Raw genomic sequence first — 23,527 nt, 5'->3', positions numbered from 1 at the left:
CAAGAAGGAGCTTGGTAAGGGAAGTGACCAATGACCACTCTGACAGAACTACTGAGTTCCTTAGCTGAGATGGCAGAACCTGCCAAAAGGACAACAGTCTCTTCCGCACTTCACCAAGTGCCACTCTCCCATAACGCCCAAATTGGTGAAGTGCTGTAGAGGCTGTTGTCCTTTTGGCATGTTCTCCTATCTCAGTGATGGCACTTCTGGAGTTGGCAAAAAGACATGCGAAAGATGGCGCATAAGTCAAAAGTTTGTGATCTGATGAGACAAAAATAGAACTCTTTGGCCTGAATGCACATTGAACCTTTTTGCCTGGAGATAACCAGGCACAGTTAATCACCCATCTAACACCATCCCTACCGTGAAGCATGGTAGTGGCAGCAGCATGCTATCGGGATGCTTTTCATCGGCAGGAACTGGGAGACTGAGAGGGAACAATTAATGGAGCCTAATGCCGGCAAATTCTTGATGAGGACCTGCTTCAGAGTGCAAATGACCTTAGACTGGGGTGAAGATTTGCATTCCAACAGAACATTGACCGCAAGCATACAGCCAAAGCAATGCTGGACAGGCTTCAGAGCAAGAATGTGAAGGTCCTTGAGTGGCCCAGCCAAATCCCATTCAAAATCTGTGGAAAGACTTTCTGTGGAAAGGCTGTTCACTGCTACTTCCTATCTAACTTGAGAAAATATGCAGGGGAAAATGGGAAAAAATGCCCAAATCCAGATGTGCAAAGCTGATGCAGACATACCCAAGACGACTCAAAGCTGTAATCGCCGCCAAAGGTCCTTCTACAAAGTTTTGACTCGGGTGTGAATACTTATGTAAATGAGATATTTCTGTATTTCCTCTTCAATACATTTACAAAGATGTCTAAACACGTTTTTACTACGTCATTATGGGGTATTATTGTGTGTGTGTATATGGGTGAGAAAAATACATATTGAATCCATTTTGAGTGGAATAAGTCAAGGGGTATGAATATTTTCTGAAGGCACGGTATATGTGGTTTGATGTGACTTCCAGTGACTGAGAGGAACAGCCTGCAGGATGAGAACAGAAAGCTGAGTCTTGAGTTGGATAGACTGAATGGAGCTCTGTGAGTTAAAACCATCCCCATCCGGCACTACAGTACTTTTGTAACCAGGATTGTTGATTCCAAAACAATATTCCTATTGCACATCGAGAAAGCATGGTTGAATTAGAGTTCTCACTTTGAGCTTAATACAGTATATTATTATTTCTGTGTATTATTAATACTTTTTATTATTAATATGGTGTGTTACGCCGTTGTATTTCTGTGGTGCGTCTGTTTTGGTTTCCAGCTCCGTGTCTCCTGAGCCAGAGGAGGCGGTGATTCCAGACTCTCCGCTGCAGAAGATCTCGCTGCCTGTGGTCAGCAAGATGAGGAGGAGGAAGGAGACCCACCACGTCCGCTACGCCGAGAAGTCCCTGTCTCAGTCTCAGAGCTCGGCGCTCAACGGTCAGTCTTGATTCATATAAAGAAATTCATACACAGGTACAGCATTCAAGGGTCACCCTCAGAATCAAACACACATGCAGGTGCGTGCACACTCAGTCACACTCACACACAAACACACTCAATATTAGTTTCTTACGATATCAGTTTCATAGACTTCATTGAAGTTCATTTTTTTTGTTTTCATAATGGTAGAACCAAGGAAAGGATTGCCCTCCCAAACCGCGCAGAGCCAAGGAAACTGCATACTGGTCCCTGAAACGTGTTACATGGACGCCACCCAGACCCAACGTAAGGCCTTCATTTACTAACTGATGTCTGATAACATGCGTTTGTAATTATGTTATTGCCTCTAAATGTCTGAGTGTCTTGAAAAGCACTGTAAAAAAAAATAATGTAGTATTCTTCTTGTTGATTCAGAGTGCAGCAGCCAGGGCCATGAAGGTGCTGTAGTGGCAGAGACGTGTCGCCTGGATCTCCCTGATGATCCACTGCCTATCCCCCAGAGAAAGGGTCCCCTCCTGGGCTGTCCCGGCACCACCACCACTGAGGACGGCTCCCTGTCCCTCCTCCCCCGCCTGAAGCTCATCCCCGCCAACGCCCAACGGCGCCACCTGGAGGGGATAGCCCGCATCGCACCTCTTAGAGCCACTTCCACCCCATGTGGCGCCTCTCACCGAGAGCTGGAGAGAGGCAAGAGGAGGAAAAGTAGCGAGAAGGAGGAAGATGAGGAAGTGGTTGACAAGCCTCTGGACCTTTCCGACTCCCCACAGAAGGCCCTCGTGCCTCCACTCAATGCCCAGAGAGGTAGCAGCGTCCCTGCATCAGAGAACCAAGACAGAGGCCAAAAGCAGCACATCCTATTTAAACATCCCTCTACCTCTCCAAGTGATGACCGATCCAAAAATGTGTTGCTTAGTCAGCAGGTAGAGCCATGATTTTTCATGTAATTTTCTTAACAAATTACACAAGATGTTATACAGGTACATTAGTCACATTTGAGCCTTGTTACATATAGATGGGCTCATCTGGAAATCCAGAACAAAAATCCTGATAAATCCAAATAACCAGTGACATAAAACCAAAGCACCAGAATTTTTGGGGGGTTTGTTTGATCATTTAAAACTAGGTACACATTACACAGAAAAGTACACAACTTATTTCCATTGTGATCCTCATGAAGGTCTATGTGGCAGGATAAAAAAAAAACAGATGCTAAAATGGCAGGTCAACTTGGTTATGTTAGTCGTCGCATCCCACAGTCTTTTGACAGACGATACCATTTGTTACGTTGTCTGTCTGAGATATTATAGATGGGTATATCAAGAGCTCTTTTTCTTGGACACGTTCACCCGTCTTATGCATCAACATACTACTGTTCCCGAGTAGCCCCAGCTTTCCTATTTGTCCATTTAGACCCACGATGTCCACCACGAGCCAATCAGAAAGCGGAGTCGGGAGGATACTGAAAAACTGAAGCAGACCTCTGTCCTGCAGGCCAACCCCTGTGCTCGTGTGAAGAGGAGCCCTCCACAGGACAACAATGGTACTGCATCAACAACACTGCCCTCCAATGCCCCTGAAACTCCACTGGGAAAAGGTATTGTGTTGCAACTCTGCATAATAGTCAATCATTGATACTGAAAATATTTTTTTCTCGATTGACTGGCCCTTAAGCATAGTCTAAGCAAGCAATTTGAGTAGAAATGTCATGTTTCATTTCTTACCTTTTGTTTAGCCAAGCTGATGCCAGCAGAGCAGATGTGGAGCCTTGACCCAGAGGCAGCCCTCTCCCAGTATGATGTAGACACCCCAACTTCAGCAGAGGTATGACGTTCACCAAATTCATCTGATACTTTCCTATACCCTCTGTGTATACCTGCAGTTCTTCGTGTGTGTGTGTGTGTGTGTGTGTGTGTGTGTGTGTGTGTGTGTGTGTGTGTGTGTGTGTGTGTGTGTGTGTGTGTAGCCCCCCTGTGAAGGTGAGTCTGTCGATATGGACTGCACCTTCGTCAGCCCCAGCCTGCTCCACCGAGGAGCTCCAAGAACCAGCTCTGTTACCGGTACAGCTTACTACATTTTCGCACAAAATCTTTGATACATTCCCAATCATCTGATTTTAATTTAATCAAATACGGTAAAGAGGAGAGAGCAATTAAATCCTTACTTTTATCTTTCAAGTTGCATTAGATCACTTCAGTGATGGGAGGAAGGACGGTTACATTCGAGCAGGACCCATATAAACAAACCAACCAACCATGTAACCAAACTCAAAACCCTTCTTTTAGGGATTGGTCAGAGAGCCAACGACAGCTTGGCTGAGATATTCGACCGAACAGGCTACGGGGACTACGAGTCATGTCCTCAGCATAACGGCTCATATTTGGACAAAGAGGAACCCCATCATGGGGAGGAAGAGTTTGATGATAAGGAGGAGGAGAAAGAGCATAAGGATGGTAAGGACTTTACACTGTATTTTCTCTATAATCTTGTATACTTGTTTCTTTTATTTGACCAGGCAAATTGTTTGAGAATGACCTGGTCAAGTAGTACAACACTTGAGATGAATTTGCGCATTCATTGTTAAATATTTATATCAATATTTTAAACTGTTTTATTGTCCTCTCATTAAAAGCACACATGCCTCAAAGTGGAACACCCAATGGAGAACACAAAGACAGGTGAGATTATAATCGTCAGACTAACGTAGAACACTTTCATGCTAGGTTTCTAAAAGGTTTCTTTGCCTCATTGTCCTGTAGTAAAAACCTATCGTTTGCACACGTGGAGGTGGTCCGCAAGAAAGCTGAGAGGAGGAAACTCAAGGGGCACACGTGTAAAGAGTGTGAAATCGTGAGTTTACACGACAGTGTTTTGATGTGTGGAGCTGAAAGTGCTTGTCCATGGTCATGTTCAGTACATTTACATTTGAGTAATTTAGCAGACGTTCTTATCCAGAGCAACTTACAGTAAGTAGTGAGTGCATACATTTTCGTACTGGTCCTCCGTGGGAATCAAACCCACAACCCTGGCGTTGCAAGCACGATGCTCTGCCAACTGGACCTCACTGCACCAAACTGAATAAATGTGGTGTTTTCCGTTTCAGAACTTTTTGCCAGATCAAACACAACCCATGATTTGTGACATATCTATTCCATCTCCCTCAGTACTACGCCGACCTTTCAGAGGCAGAGAGGGTGAAGAAGTTGTCAGCCTGTTCTCGGCACCGCTTCCGTTATCTTCCTCCATCAACCCCAGACCACTTTTGGGAAGTCGGCTTCCCTTCAACACAAACCTGTGTGGACAGAGGTATGCTACCCTACTCAATTGGATCCATTCAACAGAACGCAATGGTCATCAAATCCATAGTATTTAATACTGTAGTCTTCTCTACACAGAAGATCATACACAATTGCCTGATGATCTTCCCTAATGTTTTCCTGAACTTTCCAAAATCTCCCTGGTGTATTTCAGTCACGTCAAACCATTCTTCCTTCAGATTGAAATACTGTCAGACTGAATTGTAATAGATAGCCCCATGTAAACACTGGCTGATGATTATATCATTTGTCACACGGTTGCGTTGTTAGAATTTTCTGATATCAAAATGGGGTTGTGGGCCACAAAGGTTTACAAAGCCCTGGTATTAATTTTGACTGATGTCAGCACTGATTTCTTCTGAGGAGTGCATTGCTGTTGTCTCAGCCCTCAAAGGGGTATTTTCCCCCTTGCATTCAATGTCAACCTCCACTTAATGAGTTTAACAACATTGTGCTTCTTGTTTCTCGTACCAGGTTATGTAAAAGAAGATAATGATCCAGAACAGCGCTTAAGGAGGAGAAGACCTTACAATGCTCTCCCCCAAAGGCAAAGAGCAGAAGACTTAAACCAGTAGGGGAAAATACCCAATCAAACAATGTAAAACTGTATTTAATTTTCAGTGCAACAATCTGCCAGTATCATAATCCTAGTGCCTCAAAAGGTATACGTGTGCCTTTAGTGGTATATACACCCAGACATATTTCAGATTCTTATAATTGTTCAAAACAATTGAATGGACCATCAGGTCTCCCAATTTCCTCAACAAAAAAATGAATACAGAATATGCAGCAAGAACCTCTGCTCAGTTAATTATTCTTTGTGAAACTAATATGCACCACTGTCCCCATAGGGAAGAAGTACTTTACACCACTGCCTATGGGGACAGCCAAGGAACCCTTTTCAGTCTGTTTTATTTTGGTGTATTTGTAGAAAAAAAAACCTTAATGCCATTTTTTAAATGTTACTCGCCTTCAAGTATATCACATCCTAGGAAATTGTATTTAAGTTCAAATAAGCAAATATTTTAATGGAAATATATAGAATCTTTATTTCTGCTTTACAGCAAGTGGTAGAAAAGGCATAGTAAATGAAAAAGAATCTCAATTGAAGCATACATTCTTGTGATATCTGTTCCAAAAGCAAAACAATATCACTGGGAAATTGAGTGCAAGTAAACTCGTTGAAACATTTAGTGAGGTAGAAGTAGTTTCTTTCGCAAAGGTCTCATCGCACTTGGGAAGTACTTTCAGAGTACACCAGCAGGGCTTCTCCAACATGGCTGAAGAAAACACTAAGGAGCAAGCCAACACAAAATCACTGAAGTAAATAGTATACCTAAAAAATAGTAACTTCAACAAACACCATGATCACCAAACTTGATATAGGCTTTAAAGTAGCAGACTACAAAATGACTGAGTCTCCAGGGAATATCATCAGCTGCTATTTGTCTTGAATGTAAAATTGGTGACTGGATAGATAGACATTATTTACACAGGTAGAGAACTCACCAGCAGAAAGATGGCGTGTTAACTTCAATGTTAAAAACAAGTGGGGATAGGCATGTAGCAAACACCTAGACAGGGTAGAGCAAGACATGGATATGTAACTGGCACATCCACTGTCCTTGAAGGAAATCGAAAACAGAATGAATTTACTATTAAACTGTCGGTTTTATGACAATCGTTTACTTAGGTTATTACGGCAGGTTTTCTGCCAATTACTAATACCTTTTTCTGTAGAGGGGAGATGGTGGTAGAAGGTAACAAATAAAGAAAATAATCTTGTGGAAAATAAAGATATGTTTACATTGATCATTAAGTTGAGTTCTGACTTTCATTACCTTGGACAAAAAGAGCCAGACCCCGCAGTGCTCAAGGGGTAAACCACTCTTTAGTTTGACTGATGCCAACAGCAAGAAAAAACCCAACAAGGCACTGTGGAAGATAAGTGTTTAAGTTACTACAGTGTACAATGCCAAAAGTGTATATTTTAAAGATTTGGAAACCCTATTTGCAAGTTGATTTTGAGATTGCTTTTAACATGCGCAACTAGACATCTGAGTTTTAAAAAATTACCTGGCACAACAGCCACCGTGAAATCTTGGGGACAGGAGGAAAGGGAATTCCAAGGCACCAAATAGGTCACCTAGATGGAATAAACAAAGATAAACCCAGCCATCAAAACAGATTATGTTCTCTCCTCCAAACAGGAAGGGAGGGGGGGGTTGAGAGATGTAAAATCAGCACTTGACCAAGATTTAAATCAGTGTAACATTGGGATAACTGTCCCAATACACAGTTACATAATTGCAAAAGACCAAGAAGAAGGCATTGAAATAGCAAACAGCTGTTCATATACAGTCAATTCGGAAATTATTTAGACCCCTTCCCTTTTTCCACATTTTGTTACGTAAACAGCCTTATTCTAAAATTGATTACATTTATTTTTTACTCATTAATCTACACACAATAACCCATAATGACAAAGCAAAAACAGGTTGACATTTTTGCACACAAACAAAAAACAGAAATATCTTATTTACATAAATATTCAGACCCTTTGCTATGAGAATCGAAATTAAGCTCAGGTGCAGCCTGTTTCCATTGATTTTCCTTGATGTTTCAACAACTTTATTGGAGTCCACCTGTGGTAAATAAACAGACATGATTTGGAAAGGCGCACACCTGTCTATATAAGGTCCCACAGTTGACAGTCCATGTCAGAGCAAAAACCAAGCCACGAGGTCGAAGAAATTGTCTGTAGGCCTCTGAGACAGGATTGTGTCGGAAGCACAGATCTGGGGAAGGGTACCAAAACATTTCTGCAGCATTGAAGGTCCCCAAGATCGGTAACCTCCATTATTGTTAATTGGAAGAAGTTTAGAACCACTAAGACTCTTCCAAGAGCTGACCGCCCAGCCAAATTGATCAATCGGGGGAGAAGTGCCTTGGTCAGGGAGGTGGAAATGGGCGAACCTTCCAGAAGGACAACCATGTCTGTAGGACTCCACCAATCAGGCCTTTATGGTAGAGTGGCCAAACGTAAGCCACTCCTCAGTAAAAGGCACATGACTACCCGCTTGGAGTTTGCCAAAAGGCACCTAAAGGACTCGCAGACCATGAGAAACACGATTGAACTCTTTGGCCTGAATGTCAAGTGTCACGTCTGGGGGAAACCTGGCACCATCCCTACGGTGAAGCATGGTAGTGGCAGAATCATGCTGTGGGGATGTTTTTCAGAGGCAGGGACTGGGAGACTTCAGGATCGAGGGAAAGATGAACGGCGCAAAGTACAGAGAAATCCTTGATGAAAACCTGCTCAGGACCTCAGACTGGGACAAAGGTTCACCTTTCAACACGACAATGACCCTAAGCAGACATCCAAGACAATGCAGGATTGGCTTTGGGACATATCTCTGAATGTCCTTGATTGGCCCAGCCTGAGCCCGGACATGAACCTATTCGAACATCTCTAGAGAGACCTGAAAATAGCTGTGCAGCAACACTCCCCATTCAACCTGGCAGCTTGAGAGGATCTGCAGAGAAGGAGAGAAACCCCTCAAATACAGGTGTGCCAAGCCTGTATCATCAAGTCTTCCTGGGTATGAGGTTGTAGTCGCTGCCAAAACAAAGTACTGAGTAAAGGGTATGAATACTTGTGTAAATGTGATCATTTTATTTTCTAAACACGTTTTACTTTGTCATTATGGGGTAGTGTGTGTAGATTTAGGAACATTTTCAATTTAATCCATTTTAGAATAAGGCTGTGACATAACAAAATGTGGAAAAAGTCAAGAGGTCTGAATATTTTCCAAATGCACTGTAGCTACAGAACTATTTGATCGATTGGTGGGGAAGAGACGGTCCAAAGGTCTTACCAGTAGGGTGTGCAGCAAAGGCCAACAGCAACACACTAGTTTCAGGATTAATGACAATTAGCTTACATCAATTAATGACAAAAACGGATTGAAGAGTGCACTGCACATACACAAAAAGACACATCTCAGGTGACATGAAAGGACAGTAAAACTATGCAAAGACCCCAAAAGTTATTCCCCCTCAAACTTACTCTGACAGCAATTAGTGACAATAACTTGATTGCCTCTGTCTACTGAATCTATAGATTGTAACATTTGAACTTTTTACAGTCAATTTAAAAATGTTTGGACAATAAAGCAGTGCTTAGGCCATTAACAGTTTTTTGGAACAAAGTATTTCCCTCTTACCTGAACAAATAGTTGATGTATTGTTGTTCAAGGTCACTGTAATATAGATCATGAAAACAAACATGTTTCATAGTATTCACAACAGGAAACCAGTTTTTCAATCCTTTTTCTTACACAAGGGATACACAAATTATAGCTTACCTCAAATGACTGGACTTGAAGTGTGTCTGGAACACTCTATAGGCACCTGAAATTGATGTATTTCTGTATTAATATTGTGTTGCTAAGTGTATTCAGCGATTTATATTTATATGCTATACACTTTAAACATATGAAACAATCCCACAGCTGGTTTTATTCCAGCTAGACTTGCCAACACAGAAGAGATGTGCCAGGGCCCACATGTAACCACCAGGGTCAAACTGAGGGTCATAGAGGGGGAGGTTGATGGCCGACATCAACAGCAGACTCACACTAGAAAGAAAGCCAATAGCTTACAATTCCATAGTCTTCAAGGACCATCAGGCTAGCTTCCAACAGCAGTTGTATGGGGTATAATATAGTATTTCAAGGGGAAGTTAACCTAATATCCAAAATGTCCCAAGTGATTCCTTACATTGAAACTAGTTAAGTGGAGTTTGCCTTCTTTCCCTGCAGTCTAGAACTGGAAAGCTGCAAAAACGGGTCAGACTGGTGACGTGCCTTTGCATTGCTAGCTCTGCTCTGTTGTCAGTCAGTGATTGAGAAATCCGGAAATTGTGGACAAATTGTTTTATTGAAAGTGTATGGCCGAATGAGCAATTTTTTTTATCAAAAGTACTATCGGTTTTGAGTCAGGAAATGTGAACTTCTCCACCTAAAACTATTGAGATTATTTTATGTGGCTGACAGCAACAACAGTAGAAATTAAGATGGGTAACAACTGCGCGCGTTGTGTGGCCAACTCTGACGTATATGCCCTTATTTGGAGCTTTTAGTCACAGATGTAAGTTTCCAGAAGAGAAAGCGAGCTTTCGGAGGTATGTAGTCTAATTGCAGTTGAGTTGATCTTATTGTGTTGTCAAGCGCTTTACCAGTTAGCATATGTTGAGGAGATAATAGACCGTAATTGTGTCATCTTACATTGCAGAATAGACAGAATAAAAATGAAAGCTGTTACATTTTAATTACTTAGGATCGATCGGGTCTATTCACTTTTTTCTTCTCCATAATCTCTGATGTCTGTGTTGGCCAGCAATGGTTAATTCGCATCACATCATTTCACAGAGGTGCAACTTTGGTTTTAGAAGTGAGGGGGACATAATTATTATATATTTTTTTTATCCAGTCAGATAAACACTCCAAACAGCCTACCCTTCCGCTCGGAGGTGTCAGCATGGTCCTAAAGCACACCATTGCCTTGTTTTGTATCACATTCCAATGATAAAAACTAGGGGGGGACAAAAATACAATTTCACAATGTGGGGCATGTCCCACCTATCCCCAGTGAAAGTTGCACTCCTGACATTTCATGCTTTTAACAACTGTATAGGTTTGTGTGAAATACATGGCCCCAGGAACCACCTGGGGTAGGCATATTTGGTTGCATGTAGTCTGGTCTATTGTGTATTCGTAACCCCCACCTTCCCCTATCAATAGTGGCCATGAGTATCATACCAATATAATTACTTTTAGCCACGTGGCCATAAATGCATTACAGATAAAAAAAATATCAGCACCCCTCCAAGTAGTTTCTAAATCACTCGTGAGTATTTCATCGTCAGACCTGTCTGTAGGTTGTTATTTACTTAGTATAACTAATCTGAAACATTGTATGTCGTTGTGAATAAGGGCCTTAATCTATGCCATTTAGCAGACAATTTTATCCAAAGCGATTTCGACATGCGTGCATACGGGTGGCATGAGAATTTAACCCACTATCATGGCGTTGCAAGTGCCATGCTCTACCAACAGAGCTACAGAGGAGTTTTTACGTTAAGGGGTTCCCCCACGAGAGCTCAGTTGTTACCCATCTCCGCTGTTGCAGTCGGCCACATAAAATAATGATAAAATAATTGTTGTCTGACTGACAACGGAACAGATTTTGCAGTGCACAAAGACACGTAACCAGCCATGTGACCCGTTTTTGCAGATTTCCAGTTCTAGGCTGCAGGGAAAGAGAGGCAAACTCCACCTAACTAGTTTCAATGTATTGAATCGTTTAGGGAATTTTTTTATTTTAGGTATACTTCCCCTTTAAAGTCAATAAAACCAAAACAAATCCAGTTTTGAAAACTTACTAGCTACTTTTTCTGTTACACTACTGAATATCCAAACTTTTATTATATTAACGATAAGACTTGGAACAAACCTTAATAGCTTCATCCATGGAATTTGCTGTTAAAAAAAAATATATATATATATATATGTGTAATTGCGTGCGTATAATCGACCTTGCCCAAAGTTCAGTGTGGGTAAAAGCTTACACTTACCTCCATCTGGGTTAACTTCAGGATCAGGCAATTCACCACTTCAGAAGCATTGTGAAGAGTGAAGAAGAAAGGGATAGGCTGGAATATGACAAGCGGACATCTTAGATCAGTGTCTGTCATGATAGTAGGTATACAAAATCAAGACCTAGAGCAACGTGGAGACCTTATCCCATGGTGAGAGATGCCCCCATCATTTGGGTTCATTTGATTAGTGAAATCCTAGTGTTTGCCCAGTTCTACCTTAAAGTGTTGTTTGTAACAGAAAAGGCTTGCATGATTAGGAGTGAATGACTCACCAAGCGTGAAAGAGCTCTGGACCCTGCATAAATATTCCCTACAAACAGGAGGGATCCCGGAAGCCAGGAAAGTGCTGCTGACCTGTAGGATAATGGGGAATAATACACAAGGGATTAAAGTTCTGTCACTGCCATGGATTTTCATCATGGATTTCTTTTTTTTTTTAACATGAAGGGGGGGGGGTTAACTTGGCCCTGCAACCAATCAATCTCAGATCAATTTAAATTTCAGTCTTGTGATTTTGTTTTGCTTTAATTCCTGTCATCAACCACTAGAGGGTGGTCACAGTCAGACAGTGCCACCTTGGATAACCCCCTTGCATTCCCTAATGCTGGGAATACACAGGACAAATGCAGAGGTTACCTGGGAAAGCCACTTATATCCACCAATCCAAGCTTCCCAGAGAGCAGAAGCAGCAGGCCCCCAATAAAAGTCTGCCATCTGTACAGAATATAGGAAGATGTTTGTAGCATTATTAATTTGCGAGAATCATCCGTAAACTAATGCTCTAATTACGCAAAAGTTTTTTAATCGGAATATTGCAGAATATAACTAGTGTATACAAATGTTACTTACCCCTGAAATAGGGTTGGATATGTAAATTTCAAGACAGACAGGACATACTGTAAAACAAACGACAAAATGTATCTATATGGAATTAAGAATTACTACCTCAACTGTACAGCGCTGAACGGCGGTTTAAAACCCGGAAGAGACTGAGGTCTTGTTACAATGTTAGAATACAGCCACACATCGTTGCTTTCTTTATCTTTGATACAGCGACATACTTGCATGCCAACCAGCTAAAATCAATAATTGATCACTGATAAATCAAGCAACCGTTGTTGAGAGCATTGATGTTGTTAGGTCTGTTTGCCTGACTAGCCTGTATCTGTGGGAAAGCCAGCGAAAACTCACCTTATTCGTGAAATACGATACTACATAAAATAAACAAAACATTAGACCAGTAACATGTCTTTTGAAATGCATTTGTCTTTCTGTCTCTCGCAGTTAACGATTGATAATTTTACATCATCAAGCTTTTGGTTCACCCTCAGAATGGCCGGGTATCTTTGAACGGGGTTCGAAGTCATGACACGTCATCACACAACCAAGAAATTAACCCTTACCTTAACCATTCGGAACCAGTTTAACCCTATTCCAAACTTTTACCCTTATGGAGAGAACGCTATTTATAATATGGGTTACATGGATAAATTAAAATGGCTGACCCTCCCTTCAGCAAAATATATATTTACCTAAACCCTCCCTGAACGCTTGAGAGAGAAAAACAAAACAAGTGACCCTCCCCTATACCCAAAGTAATAATTAAAACATGTGGAGAACAACCTTTTACCCTCACTTCTTGGACAGACCAGAGCTGTATATGCAGTTTCAGAAACTGTTCAAACTGTATGCATTACATGGCAACGAAGCAAATTTGATGTTGCGCAGGGCTGCGGGCCAGAAGGCTGATGGTTCGCAGACCGCCATGGACAAGAGTAGGATCTTTATAGTAAAATCATTGCATGACTATCATCGTATTTGCAGGTCCGAGAAGAGAAATGGATATATTTCATGCAATTCTATGTGATTTTACATACTAGCTAAGTATATTTTTATACCACACAAATTACTCAAATTACAGGCAAAGAATGGACAAGTAGATAGGCCTGTGTTCATCTTATCATATTTTTCCAATGCCAAATCAGTGTGTCTTGTTTGCAACAAAAGTGTCTAAAAAATCTATGGATATAGCAGCCTATAACCTAATTTAATCTGTCAAACAGGTAGGCCTACCTCTTAATTCTTACATAGGAAGAAATAGCCATCAAGACACAGCCCTCTTGTTAGAAGTCTAATTAAAATTAAGACGTTTTAAATTAGTTATGCCTACTTTCAGCACCATGAGCTGTCCATTTCCAAATGATTGTGCTGCAGCTGCTGCTTCAAGTTTCAGCACCAAAATATAAATTACTCGAATCTGGCTTATTGTGAGTTCAATAACTCTAATTAAAATGAGACACAGAACTGAGTCTGCTGTTCCTCAGTACTGGCTTGTCAGCTTCAAGGGCCTTGATCTCCTCTGTGAAACTATCCCTCTGGGCATCTTTAAGCAGGAAAGTCTCCATGTCTTGCCTTGAGGGCTTGGGATCCCCAACAGTTGGAATCATAGTTCGGTACACAGACTCACAGAGCTCTTTCCAACTGTGAGGTGCTCCAGTCTACCTTTACAGGATCAGGAGTAAGGTTGACCTGACCACAGAAAGTAGATTTGTGAGCATTCAGCGGTGTCCTCTTCTCTTCTCTAGCTGTTCTGGGCATCACAGGCCAGGTGTCAGGCGACTGTTGTAGGACGGGTACACCTTGAGTCCAGTGGTTCACTCAGGTTAGCTCAGCCAGAGTTTTTCCCCCTCGTGATGACATCTGCTGGGTTGTTAGCAGTGTCGACATATCTCCACTCCCTAACGTGAGATATTGTATCTCAGCACCTCTGGAACTGACAAACACTTTGCAACGTCAAAACTTTTATTGCAGCCAGTGTAAGTCGGTCATTGAATCTGACCACAGGGTAGTCTTGCGGATCTCCGAAGTAAGCTCAGTTTTCAGAAGACGAGCTAGTTGTGTTCCAGTCAGGGCAGCACTGAGCTCCAGGCGGGGTATTGTGAGTTGGAGCTTGGGTGCCACACGAGATCTTGCCACGAGGAATGAGACATGTACTTGTCATTGGTCGTCCTCGGTGCGGAGATGGCTCTTTCTGGAGGATCGCAAAAGATGTGGATGTTGGTGGTCACTATGGCACTGTCTATATTTGGAGGGACATAACACCTAGGGATGACGACCTCTGACAGTGTCGGAAGTTTACGCTCCCACTCTTTCCACTGGTCTAATAGGGGTGCCTGTAGGATGGTGTCTTGCCATCCTTCTTCCAGAACTCCTGTACCAGGATCTTTGCTCTCGTCGTGTAGGGGATGATATATCCCAGGGGCTCGTACTGGCTGGCAAGAGTACGGTAGATGGTCCTCATGGTGGGTGTCGGCTCCACCACAGGGTGGTACTTGTACCCCAATGTATCTGTAGGGCAGTGCCAGCGGAGTCCTAATGTGGGCTCTTCAGGGTCCACACAGTCTTGGAAGAGCCACAGTTCTGTGCTCACAGATCTAGCTTCTTTAGGGAGATGCTCAACAATGGCTGGGACATTACTCGTCCATTGACAGATCTCGAATCCTCCCGTGGCAGGCAGAGTCTTTGTCATGTTCACCAGCTGGCGTGCTTCCTGGGATGCAGGGAGGCTATGCAGGCAATTGTCGATGTAGAAGGCATGTTCCACCATCTGTAGCACATCCTCATTATCATCCTTGTGATCTCACATGTTGCTGCAAGGTGATTGTGGCGCAGCAGGGGCTGTAGGTCATGCCAAAAGGAAGAACCTGCCATTCGTAGACGCTTGGTCCTTGGTCACTCTTCAGATCCCTCCACGGGAATCGGAGAAGGCCTCGGTCTTAGGGTAGTAGGCGCACTTGATTAAACATGGCCTTGATGTCTCCACATATGTCTCCACTGTGTGCTGCCTGAATTTCAGGAGGATGCCAAGCAGGTAAAGGACGCAAGGTAGGTCCTGGTAGGAGGAGTTTGCTAAGAACTTGGCCCTTGTATGCTAAGGAACAGTTGAACACTGTTATTTTCATTGTGGTGCAGGATGTACCAGGACTCCTCTTCCATGTCAACCTCTTCTTGGGGGAACTTGATCACATAGCCTGCAGTTTCTAGCTTCTGAAGTTCTTGGCAGTAGATCTTCGACCTGTTCTGGGTTCTTGGGTAAACACCACCCAGGGCTCCTCAGATGAGCCGAGACTGCCTCCTTTCAAGCGTGGAGAGTCCTTAACTCGGAGTAGAGGAGTGGCATTCAACATCTCCTGCAGTCACATGTACGGTGTCAGTCTCAAGGGTGCGGATAGCTTCATGATCTTGCTTGGAACGGGTCACCATCTTCTTGTTGTGGTAAGGCATGGTATCAGTCTCAAGGGTGCGGATAGCTTCATGATCTTGCTTGGAACGGGTTACCATCTTCTTGTTGTGGTAAGGCATGGTATCAATATGCCACAGCTTCTCCTCATGGCAGAAAGGGGCCATCTGAACAGGAGATGGTGGAAGTGAACAGGCACTGATGTTCCTTGCCGGAATTGGACGGGGAGTTGGAAGGGCCTTGGAGTGGTTAACCAAGTGTTCTGTTGACTGCAACAGGTCCACCTTGAGGGCCCATGTGCACCGGTTCCATTGGTGTCAGCGAGTGGGGGTGATCTGAACCGATCAGGGGACTGGCCTTGGTGAAGGTCTTGAGGCGAAGACCTCGGAGGTGTTGGTAATGCTTCTGCAAAGCCTCCACTGGGTAGGAGTACTCTGCGAGGTCTAGGTCATCAGCAGTGAAGGCTTTGGTTATACTGAACTGCTTGGACGGGTTGCACACTGGTGAAAACTTAAGTGACTGAGTGGCATTTTAACTGCACCACCTCTTGATGTACGGTCCTAAGCATCAGGGACGCCAGCTGCTGAACAGCAGAGGGAAGGACAATGGTACGCTCTGAGCTGTCATCTAGGACTGCATAAGTTTCGAGGTGTCTGTTCCCATTGTGGAGCCGGACTATGACCACCTTTAGCATCACACGGCCAGAGTGATTTGGTCGGTCCAGGTAGACTGTAGTCGGAGGTGTCTTTGCTGATGTTGCACGGCTTCTTTAGGGTGCAGGTGTCCTCGCCCACACCGCCAGCACCGGTCTTTATCCTTGACCCACTGAGCTATTTGGTGTTTGGAGAGCTTCTTAAACTTCTCACAAGAACTGAGGTAGTGCTCTTGGTTCTTGCAGAAAGGGCAGTATGGTTTGGGCTTCCCTTTTCCCTTGGATGACTTCCTTTCCTGCGGAGCTGACTCTGAATGCTCAGTAGTCTGGTCTGTGTTGTAGAGGGCGGTGGCAGACTTGTTCTTGTGGGGAGGCGGGCACTGTTGTTTAGCGCTCTTTTTCTCTTTCTGGTACAACTTGAAGGCTCGACTGGTGTTCTGCTTGGCCCAAGACTTGACATGTAACCATCCAGTCAGGTATACATGTGGTCTGTGTCCAGAGGGAAACAGGATCAAATAAATAGAAAACTGATACAATGTAAATCCAATAAACACTATTACATTAAACAGTAATGTCAGTCATCTCTATGCACAATTTACAATAAGAGAAAATGAACACCATAATTCCTCTCAAGAATTAACATTAGTTACTCCAACTGGTAGGTGATAAGGTGCTTAAAGTTATGCTTAAATGTAATGATTAGAATATTCCACCCTGAAACCATATAATTGTATGAAATTTATTAGAATCATAAAACTTTAATCTGATGATGTGTGTAGTTTTAGTCAGAATTAGAACAAGGACCTTTTTGTTCCTTTTTAGTAGGTAAGCAGGGAGCAAGTGTGAAACAAATTATACGAGGAGCTATCAACAGACAAGCTGGACTACTGTGTTCCTTACAGGACATTCTGTCTCCACCCGTGGAGGGGAGAAACTGTTAGGCTTGCAGACAATTATAAAACATGTTGCAGATTAAACAATGCATCTGTATAAGTGGAAAAACACAGACTGTCTGAGCAAGGCGTAGTTTAAGATTTGAACTTGTATGTATGTGCGTAGAGTATCTACTGTTTGTGTGGAAGTATGTGCGCAGCTATAAAATGTATGTCTTTGTATAATAGACTTCAGAACGTTCTTGTGAATAAACGGAACTATCTTTTTGCATAAGCTGAGTCTTTGACTAATTATTATTAAACCCATGGTCTTACAGATCTCGGGGATTGGTCAGAGTTATTGATTGTCAGTTATTATCATTGGGATTGAAAATTCTCGTGATAGTAGGCTAATTACATAATTGTGCAAAATGGTATGAGAACTGGTGAAGAAAGTTACCCCTCTACATACACATTTCTTGTATTTACATATAACAATAGGAATACTATAAAATCATATGTTCTGACTTCCATTTGGTAAAGAAACGCACAAATATCCCCTCCACGAAAGCCAACGAACTGAGAAATTACTTTTTGTTTATATACTAACAAGTGGTTGCCATGGTAAATAATCCAATAATAATTGGTAGGACATATGAAAGGAACCTTTAAAGAGTTTACCGGAATCTCTAAATGAAAACACTGGCTGATCAATTAAATTTAGAGGATTCTAAATGAATATCTAAGGGGCTTTTATACACTATTAAATAGACCTACTGTCACACCAGCCTTCACTCTGGCCCCCCCTCTTGTCCAGCTCAGGCGTTCGACGTTGCCGGCCTTCTAGCTGCTGCCGAACATACTGCTGGCAAACGTCCTTCACTCATCAACTCCGGACTTGTCTCGTCCTCATTACACACACCTGGTTCCAATCCCCACTCTATCACTGTATAATTACCCCCTCTGCCATTTATCTTTGTCTGTCATTGTAGTTGTTGCTTATTTTCTTGAGAGGAACCTCTCCTACTATTTCCTGAGTACTTTATATTTTGCACTTTGGGTTCGCCCTGTGCCTTTTTGTTTAAGATATATTTTGAGCACAACATTGTTTAGGTTTCGTCTCCTGTCTACTCCTCTCTACACCAGTGACAGAATGACTGACCCAAGAAAACAGGAAGCAGCAGGACATCCAGACCTCTCTGCTGTAGGAGCGAAACTCCGCCACCACGACTCGTGCCTGGTGCACCTCGGGACTGCCATGGACGAGGTGCTCTGGGTCGTACACCAACTGCAGGCTACACCACCACCTTCCCAGACCCCACCTGACCCGTCTCTGCCCTTCATCGTAGAGGTGGAAGCCTCCGAGGTTGGAGTAGGGGCTGTTCACTCCCAAAGCACTGGAACGCTGCCTAAACTACATCCATGCGCCTTCTACTCACGGAAGCTGACTCCTGTGGAGCAGAATTACGAGATGGGTGTTCGTGAGTTGTTGGCCGTCAAGAAGGCACTGAAAGCATGGCGGCACTGGCTGGAGGTTGCTGAACACCCATTCATTGTCTGAATGGACCACAGGAACTTGGAGTACATTCGAGCAGCGACGATGCTGAACCCGCGTCAGGCCAGGTGGGCCCTATTCTTCTCCAGGTTTGACTTTACCCTCCTGCCGGATGGGATTAAAGAACGTTAAGGTCGATTCATGGCCCTGCATGACACAGAGGATCGGCGGGAGAAAGTGAGACCCATTATTCCCCTGTCCCGCATTGTGGCTCCTGTCATGTGCACGCGGACATCCATCGAGCCCTGCGACAAGAACCTTCACCTGCCCACTGTCCCGAGGGGCGTATCTACGTGCCCTCTGATGTGCGGGACCGTCTCCTCGCCTGGGCACACACCGCACCTGTGTTGGGACACCCGGGTATAGCCCGTACTATCGACTGTCTCTCCGCCAAGTACTGGTGGTCCACCTTGGCCCGAGACGTCCAGGTTTTCATCTCTTCCTGCTCCACCTACACACAGAGCAAGACACCTAGACATCTCCCCTATGGCAAACTCCACCCGCTACTGGTTCCACAATGACCCTGGTCCCATCTCTCTGGACTTTGTCACAAACCTTCACCCCTCGGAGGGGCACACCACCATCCTGGTTGTTGTGGACTGGTTTTCCAAAGCTTGTCATTTGATTCCTCTGCCTGGTCTCCCTATGGCCCTGCAGACTATGGAGGCTCTCACATCTTCAGGCACTACGGGATCCCGGAGGACATCGTGTCTGACCGGGGTCTTCAGCTCACCTCCCGTGTCTGGAAGGCCTTCATGGAACGACAGGGGGTCACGGTCAGCCTCACCTCCGGGTACCAACACCAATCAAATGGGCAGGTGGAAAGGGTAAATCAGGAACTGGGTCGGTACCTTCGTAGTTAATATCAGGACTGGCTGGGGGAGTGGGCTGCATTTCTGCCTTGGGAAGAATACGCACAAAACTGCCACTAACCTCACACCCTTTCAGTGTGTTCTAGGCTATCAGGCACTGGCACCGGAGTCAGATCGAGGCTCCTGCGGTGGACAATTGGTTCCGGTGTGCCAAGGAGGTATGGAACATCGCGCACACCCGTCTCCACTGCGTCGTCCGCCTGCAGAAGGCGCAGGCCAAACGTTACGACAGTGTGGCCCCGGACTTTCACCCCAGTGACAGGGTCTTGCTTTCTACAAAGGACCTTCCCCTCCGGCTGCCCTGTCGGAAGCTGAGCCCGCTGTTTGTGGGGCCGTTCAAAGTCCTGAGGAGAGTAAATGAGGTGACGTACAGATTACAGCTCCCTGTAAATTACCGTATCTCACCCTCATTTCATGCATCTCTCCTCAGGTCGGTGGAAACTGGTCCCTTGGCTAGTGCTGGACACCACGACGCACCTCACTCTCCCTTGGATGTCGAGGGGGCCCCGGCATACTCTATACGCAGCCTGTTGGACTCACAGCATCGTGGGGGGCTTGTCCAGTACCGGGGGGGGGTGTACTGTCTCACCAGCCTTCGCTTTGGCTTCCCCTCCTGGCCAGCTCAGGCGTTTAGCGTCGCTGGCCTTCTAGCTGCTGGCAAACGCCCTTCACTCATCAACTCTGGACTTGTCTCTTCATCATTACACACACCTGGTTCCAATCCTGTGTGTGTGTTTTCCCCCTGCCATTTGTCATTGTAAATGTTGTTTTCCTGTTAGGAATCTTTCCTATTTCCTGAGTATTTTGTACTTTTGGTTCGCCCTGTGCCTTTTTGTTTATGAAGATGTATTTTGAGCACAACGGCATTAAGGTTTCGTCCTGCTTTGATCTATGGTGCGTAAATTCAGTAGTTCTAAACCTGCGACTGCCTACTCCTCTCTACACCAGTAACACCTACGTCATGGGCAAGAAACATTGTTTTTAATCAAAATCAATTATAGTAGTAGCAAGCTATCAAAGTTGACCTCCAGTCCATCCTTCTCATCTTCGCTCTCTCCTTCTCGAACAGAACATAGGCTAGTCCTAATCCCACATTTTTTTTGCCTCTCCTGAAATGCCGCGGTAGACCTACCCAGCACAGCCATTGGTAGGCAGCACAAAAAAAATATTTTTGATCAGAAAGAGCAGAGCAGGCCTGGGCTCAGGGGTGGAATAGCCATTGAAGTGTGTAATGCAGCCTAGTTTTATTTGCATCCCAGCAGTGGTCTTAGAAATCATTTTGCTCTGTGCTTCTCCAAGCATGCACTTTGTAGGCTATTGATCGTTGTGAAATACTATGCCTATAGGTGCACTTTGTAGGCTATTGATTATTTTGAAACAACACTAAGCTTATATGTGCACTTATTGCACAGCTAGCAGAGAATCTGAGATGAAGGGTGGCATCGGGCACACAATATATAGCATAATAAGAAAGTAATTCTAAAACAAATATTTACATTTCATGACGTTTACCTTAACCATTCAGAATGAGTGCCTAAACTTAATCCGTAACTTAACTTTTAAGCTTGGATAAATTTAATACAGAGTAGCATGAAAAACACTTTGAAATGTGATGTTTGGAGAATGTGGATGATCTAATTCTGCAGTGAGACTGTGAGAGCTTGGGGGCATTCTTAAAGGCACAATCTATCATTTCAATGGCCTGACCTGGCCACTTCAATGATTATTGAAATAACATCTGCTCATGCCCAATAAATTGTGGAACATAGGTTGATCATATTGTAAAGCATGTACAGTTGAAGTCAGAAGTTTACATACACCTTAGCCAAATACATTTAAACTCAGTTTTTCACAATTCCTGACATTTAATCAGAGTAAAAATTGCCGGTCATAGGTCAGTTAGGATCACCACTTTATTTTAAGAATGTGAAATGTCAGAGCAATAGTAGAGAGAATGATTTATTTCAGCTTTTATATCATCTATCACATTCCCAGTGGGTCAGAGGTTTACATACACTCAATTATTATTTGGTAGCGTTGCCTCTAAATAGTTTAACTTGGGTCAAATGTTTCAGATAGTCTTCCACAAGATTCCCATAATAAGCTGGTAGGCCTATGTGCTCGCACACACTTTTTCAGTTCTGCCCACAAATGTTCTATAGCATTGAGGTCAGGGCTTTGATGGCCACTCCAATACCTTGACTTTGTTGTCCTTAAGCCATTTTGCCACAACTTTGGAATTATGCTTGGGGTCATTGTCCATTTGGAAGACCCATTTGTGACCAAGCTTTAACTTTCTGACTGATGTCTTGAGATGTTGCTTCAATATATCCACATCATTTTCCCTCCTCATGAAGCCATCTACTTTGTGAAGTACACCAGTCCCTCCTGCAGCAAAGCACCCACAACATGATGCTGCCACCCCCGTGCTTCACAGCTGGGATAGTGTTCTTCGGCTCGCAAGCCTCCCCCTTTTTCCTCCAAACATAACGATGGTCATTATGGCCAAAGAGTTATATTTTTGTTTCATCAGACAAGAGGACATTTCTCCAAGAAGTACAATCTTTGTCCCCACGTGCAGTTGCAAACCGTAGTCTGGCTTCTTTATGGCGGTTTTGGAGCAGTGGTTTCTCCCTTGCTGAGCGGCCTTTCAGGTTATGTCGATATATAGGACTCGTTTTTACTGTGGATATAGTTACTTTGTGCCTGTTTCCTCCAGCATCTTCACAAGGTCCTTTGCTGTTGTTCTGGGATTGATTTGCACTTTTTGCACCAAAATACGTTCATCTCTAGGAGACAGATTGCATCTCCTTCCTGAGCGGTATGTTGGTTGCGTGATCCCATGGCGTTTATACTTGCATCATTTTGTTTTTACAGATGAATGTGGTACCTTCAGGTGTTTGGAAATTGCTCCCAAGGATGAACCAGACTTGTGGAGGTCTACACATTTTATTCTGAGGTCTTGGCTGATTTCTCTTGATTTTCCCATGATGTCAAGCAAAGAGGGACTGAGTTTGAAGGTAGACCTTGAAATACATCCACAGGTACACCCCCAATTGACTCAAATTATTGACTCAAATTATGTACACCCCCAATTGACTCAAATTAGCCTATCAATAGCTTCTAAAGCCATGACATCATTTTCTGGAATTTTCCAAGCTGTTTAAAGGCAGTCAACTTATTGCATGTAAACTTCTGACCCACTGGAATTGTGATACAGTGAAATAATGTGTCTGTAAACAATTGTTGGAAAAATGAGTTGTGTCATGCACAAAGTAAATGTCCTAACCGACTTGCCAAAAGTATAGTTTGTGGAGTGTTTGAAAAACTAGTTTTAATGACTCCAAACTAAGTATATGTAAACTTCTGATTTCAACTGTGTATATCAACCATGCCCATTTAGATGGTTCGTTTGACAAAGTCTATGAAGAAAAGTGATGGCGTTTTTGTAGGGTTTTTGAATAAACGCTGAAAAGAAAGTATGCGGTAGACCCAGGCTTAGTAGATTTTACACGTTTTTTTAATATGAGATGATCAGCTAACATCACTTTTTGTGATTCTTGAGGAATGTAATGTTATTAAAAAAGGCTTCATAATTCATAAAGTTCATGTTAACTGACTGCTATTATCTCATATAACAAAACGTATAAGATTTCCTAAACCTGTTAACCTCAGACCTTATTTTCTGCGGTTTACCTTAAATCCCCATTCTTTCCAAATTAGTTTATCCCATATGGATGGCTGAATGAACTAGATCAAACTAATTTCCGGGTTTTAAGACTACACGCTGGCGAGCTCTATTGCGTTTCAAATACAACGTTTTTTCAATTTCGGATCAACTCCACCTACCTGGCTCCTGGTATCGAATTGAA

General features: G+C 43.5%; 2 protein-coding genes across 8 annotated transcripts in view; one reads left to right on the top strand and one right to left on the bottom strand.

Annotated features, from left to right (window-relative positions):
• Nucleotides 1-5,824, top strand: part of rbbp8 (retinoblastoma binding protein 8) — a 40,029-nt gene extending 34,205 nt beyond the window's left edge. For all 5 annotated transcript variants that reach the window (XM_046356006.1, XM_046356005.1, XM_046356003.1 and 2 more), the window contains exons 6-17: nt 1,030-1,102; nt 1,329-1,486; nt 1,679-1,774; nt 1,904-2,409; nt 2,900-3,083; nt 3,222-3,310; nt 3,453-3,546; nt 3,772-3,939; nt 4,119-4,164; nt 4,246-4,336; nt 4,651-4,792; nt 5,278-5,824. In XM_046356006.1, the coding sequence (XP_046211962.1) occupies nt 1,030-1,102; nt 1,329-1,486; nt 1,679-1,774; nt 1,904-2,409; nt 2,900-3,083; nt 3,222-3,310; nt 3,453-3,546; nt 3,772-3,939; nt 4,119-4,164; nt 4,246-4,336; nt 4,651-4,792; nt 5,278-5,378 (1,748 nt within the window). In that variant the 3' untranslated portion in view covers nt 5,379-5,824. The remainder of the gene's footprint in view (nt 1-1,029; nt 1,103-1,328; nt 1,487-1,678; nt 1,775-1,903; nt 2,410-2,899; nt 3,084-3,221; nt 3,311-3,452; nt 3,547-3,771; nt 3,940-4,118; nt 4,165-4,245; nt 4,337-4,650; nt 4,793-5,277) is intronic.
• A 2-nt stretch (nt 5,825-5,826) lies between these two features.
• Nucleotides 5,827-12,976, bottom strand: LOC124039727 (transmembrane protein 241). Of its 3 annotated transcripts, none has more exons than XM_046356011.1 (14): nt 12,868-12,976; nt 12,314-12,360; nt 12,101-12,178; nt 11,737-11,818; nt 11,441-11,518; nt 11,320-11,345; nt 9,343-9,443; nt 9,171-9,216; nt 9,030-9,065; nt 8,682-8,716; nt 6,880-6,949; nt 6,645-6,738; nt 6,313-6,377; nt 5,827-6,095 (listed from the first exon to the last, which is right to left on the bottom strand). In XM_046356011.1, exons 1-14 carry the CDS (start codon nt 12,874-12,876, stop codon nt 6,029-6,031), a joined length of 834 nt encoding a protein of 277 aa, XP_046211967.1. In that variant the 5' UTR covers nt 12,877-12,976; the 3' UTR covers nt 5,827-6,028. The 3 variants fall into 3 exon arrangements, with proteins under 3 accessions (XP_046211967.1, XP_046211966.1, XP_046211965.1); XM_046356010.1 differs by lacking the exon at nt 12,868-12,976 and adding an exon at nt 12,656-12,849; XM_046356009.1 differs by lacking the exons at nt 12,314-12,360; nt 12,868-12,976 and adding an exon at nt 12,410-12,649.
• Nucleotides 12,977-23,527: the final 10,551 nt, after the last annotated feature.

Source organism: Oncorhynchus gorbuscha, linkage group LG07 (assembly GCF_021184085.1).
Source record: "Oncorhynchus gorbuscha isolate QuinsamMale2020 ecotype Even-year linkage group LG07, OgorEven_v1.0, whole genome shotgun sequence".
In the NCBI taxonomy this organism is placed as follows: Eukaryota; Metazoa; Chordata; class Actinopteri; order Salmoniformes; family Salmonidae; genus Oncorhynchus; species Oncorhynchus gorbuscha.
This window is presented reverse-complemented; position numbering and strand designations above follow the sequence as displayed.

What these genes read in the sequence shown, in the direction of transcription:
- LOC124039727 (XM_046356009.1), bottom strand. Translation starts at nt 12,531, where the DNA reads ATGCAAGTATGTCGCTGTATCAAAGATAAAGAAAGCAACGATGTGTGG. An exon ending in TTCAAGTCCAGTCATTTGAG is followed by an intron (nt 9,066 to 9,170) that starts GTAAGCTATAAT and finishes TCTATATTACAG; the next exon opens with TGACCTTGAACAACAATACA. An exon ending in CTTTGCTGCACACCCTACTG is followed by an intron (nt 6,950 to 8,681) that starts GTAAGACCTTTG and finishes TATTCCATCTAG; the next exon opens with GTGACCTATTTGGTGCCTTG.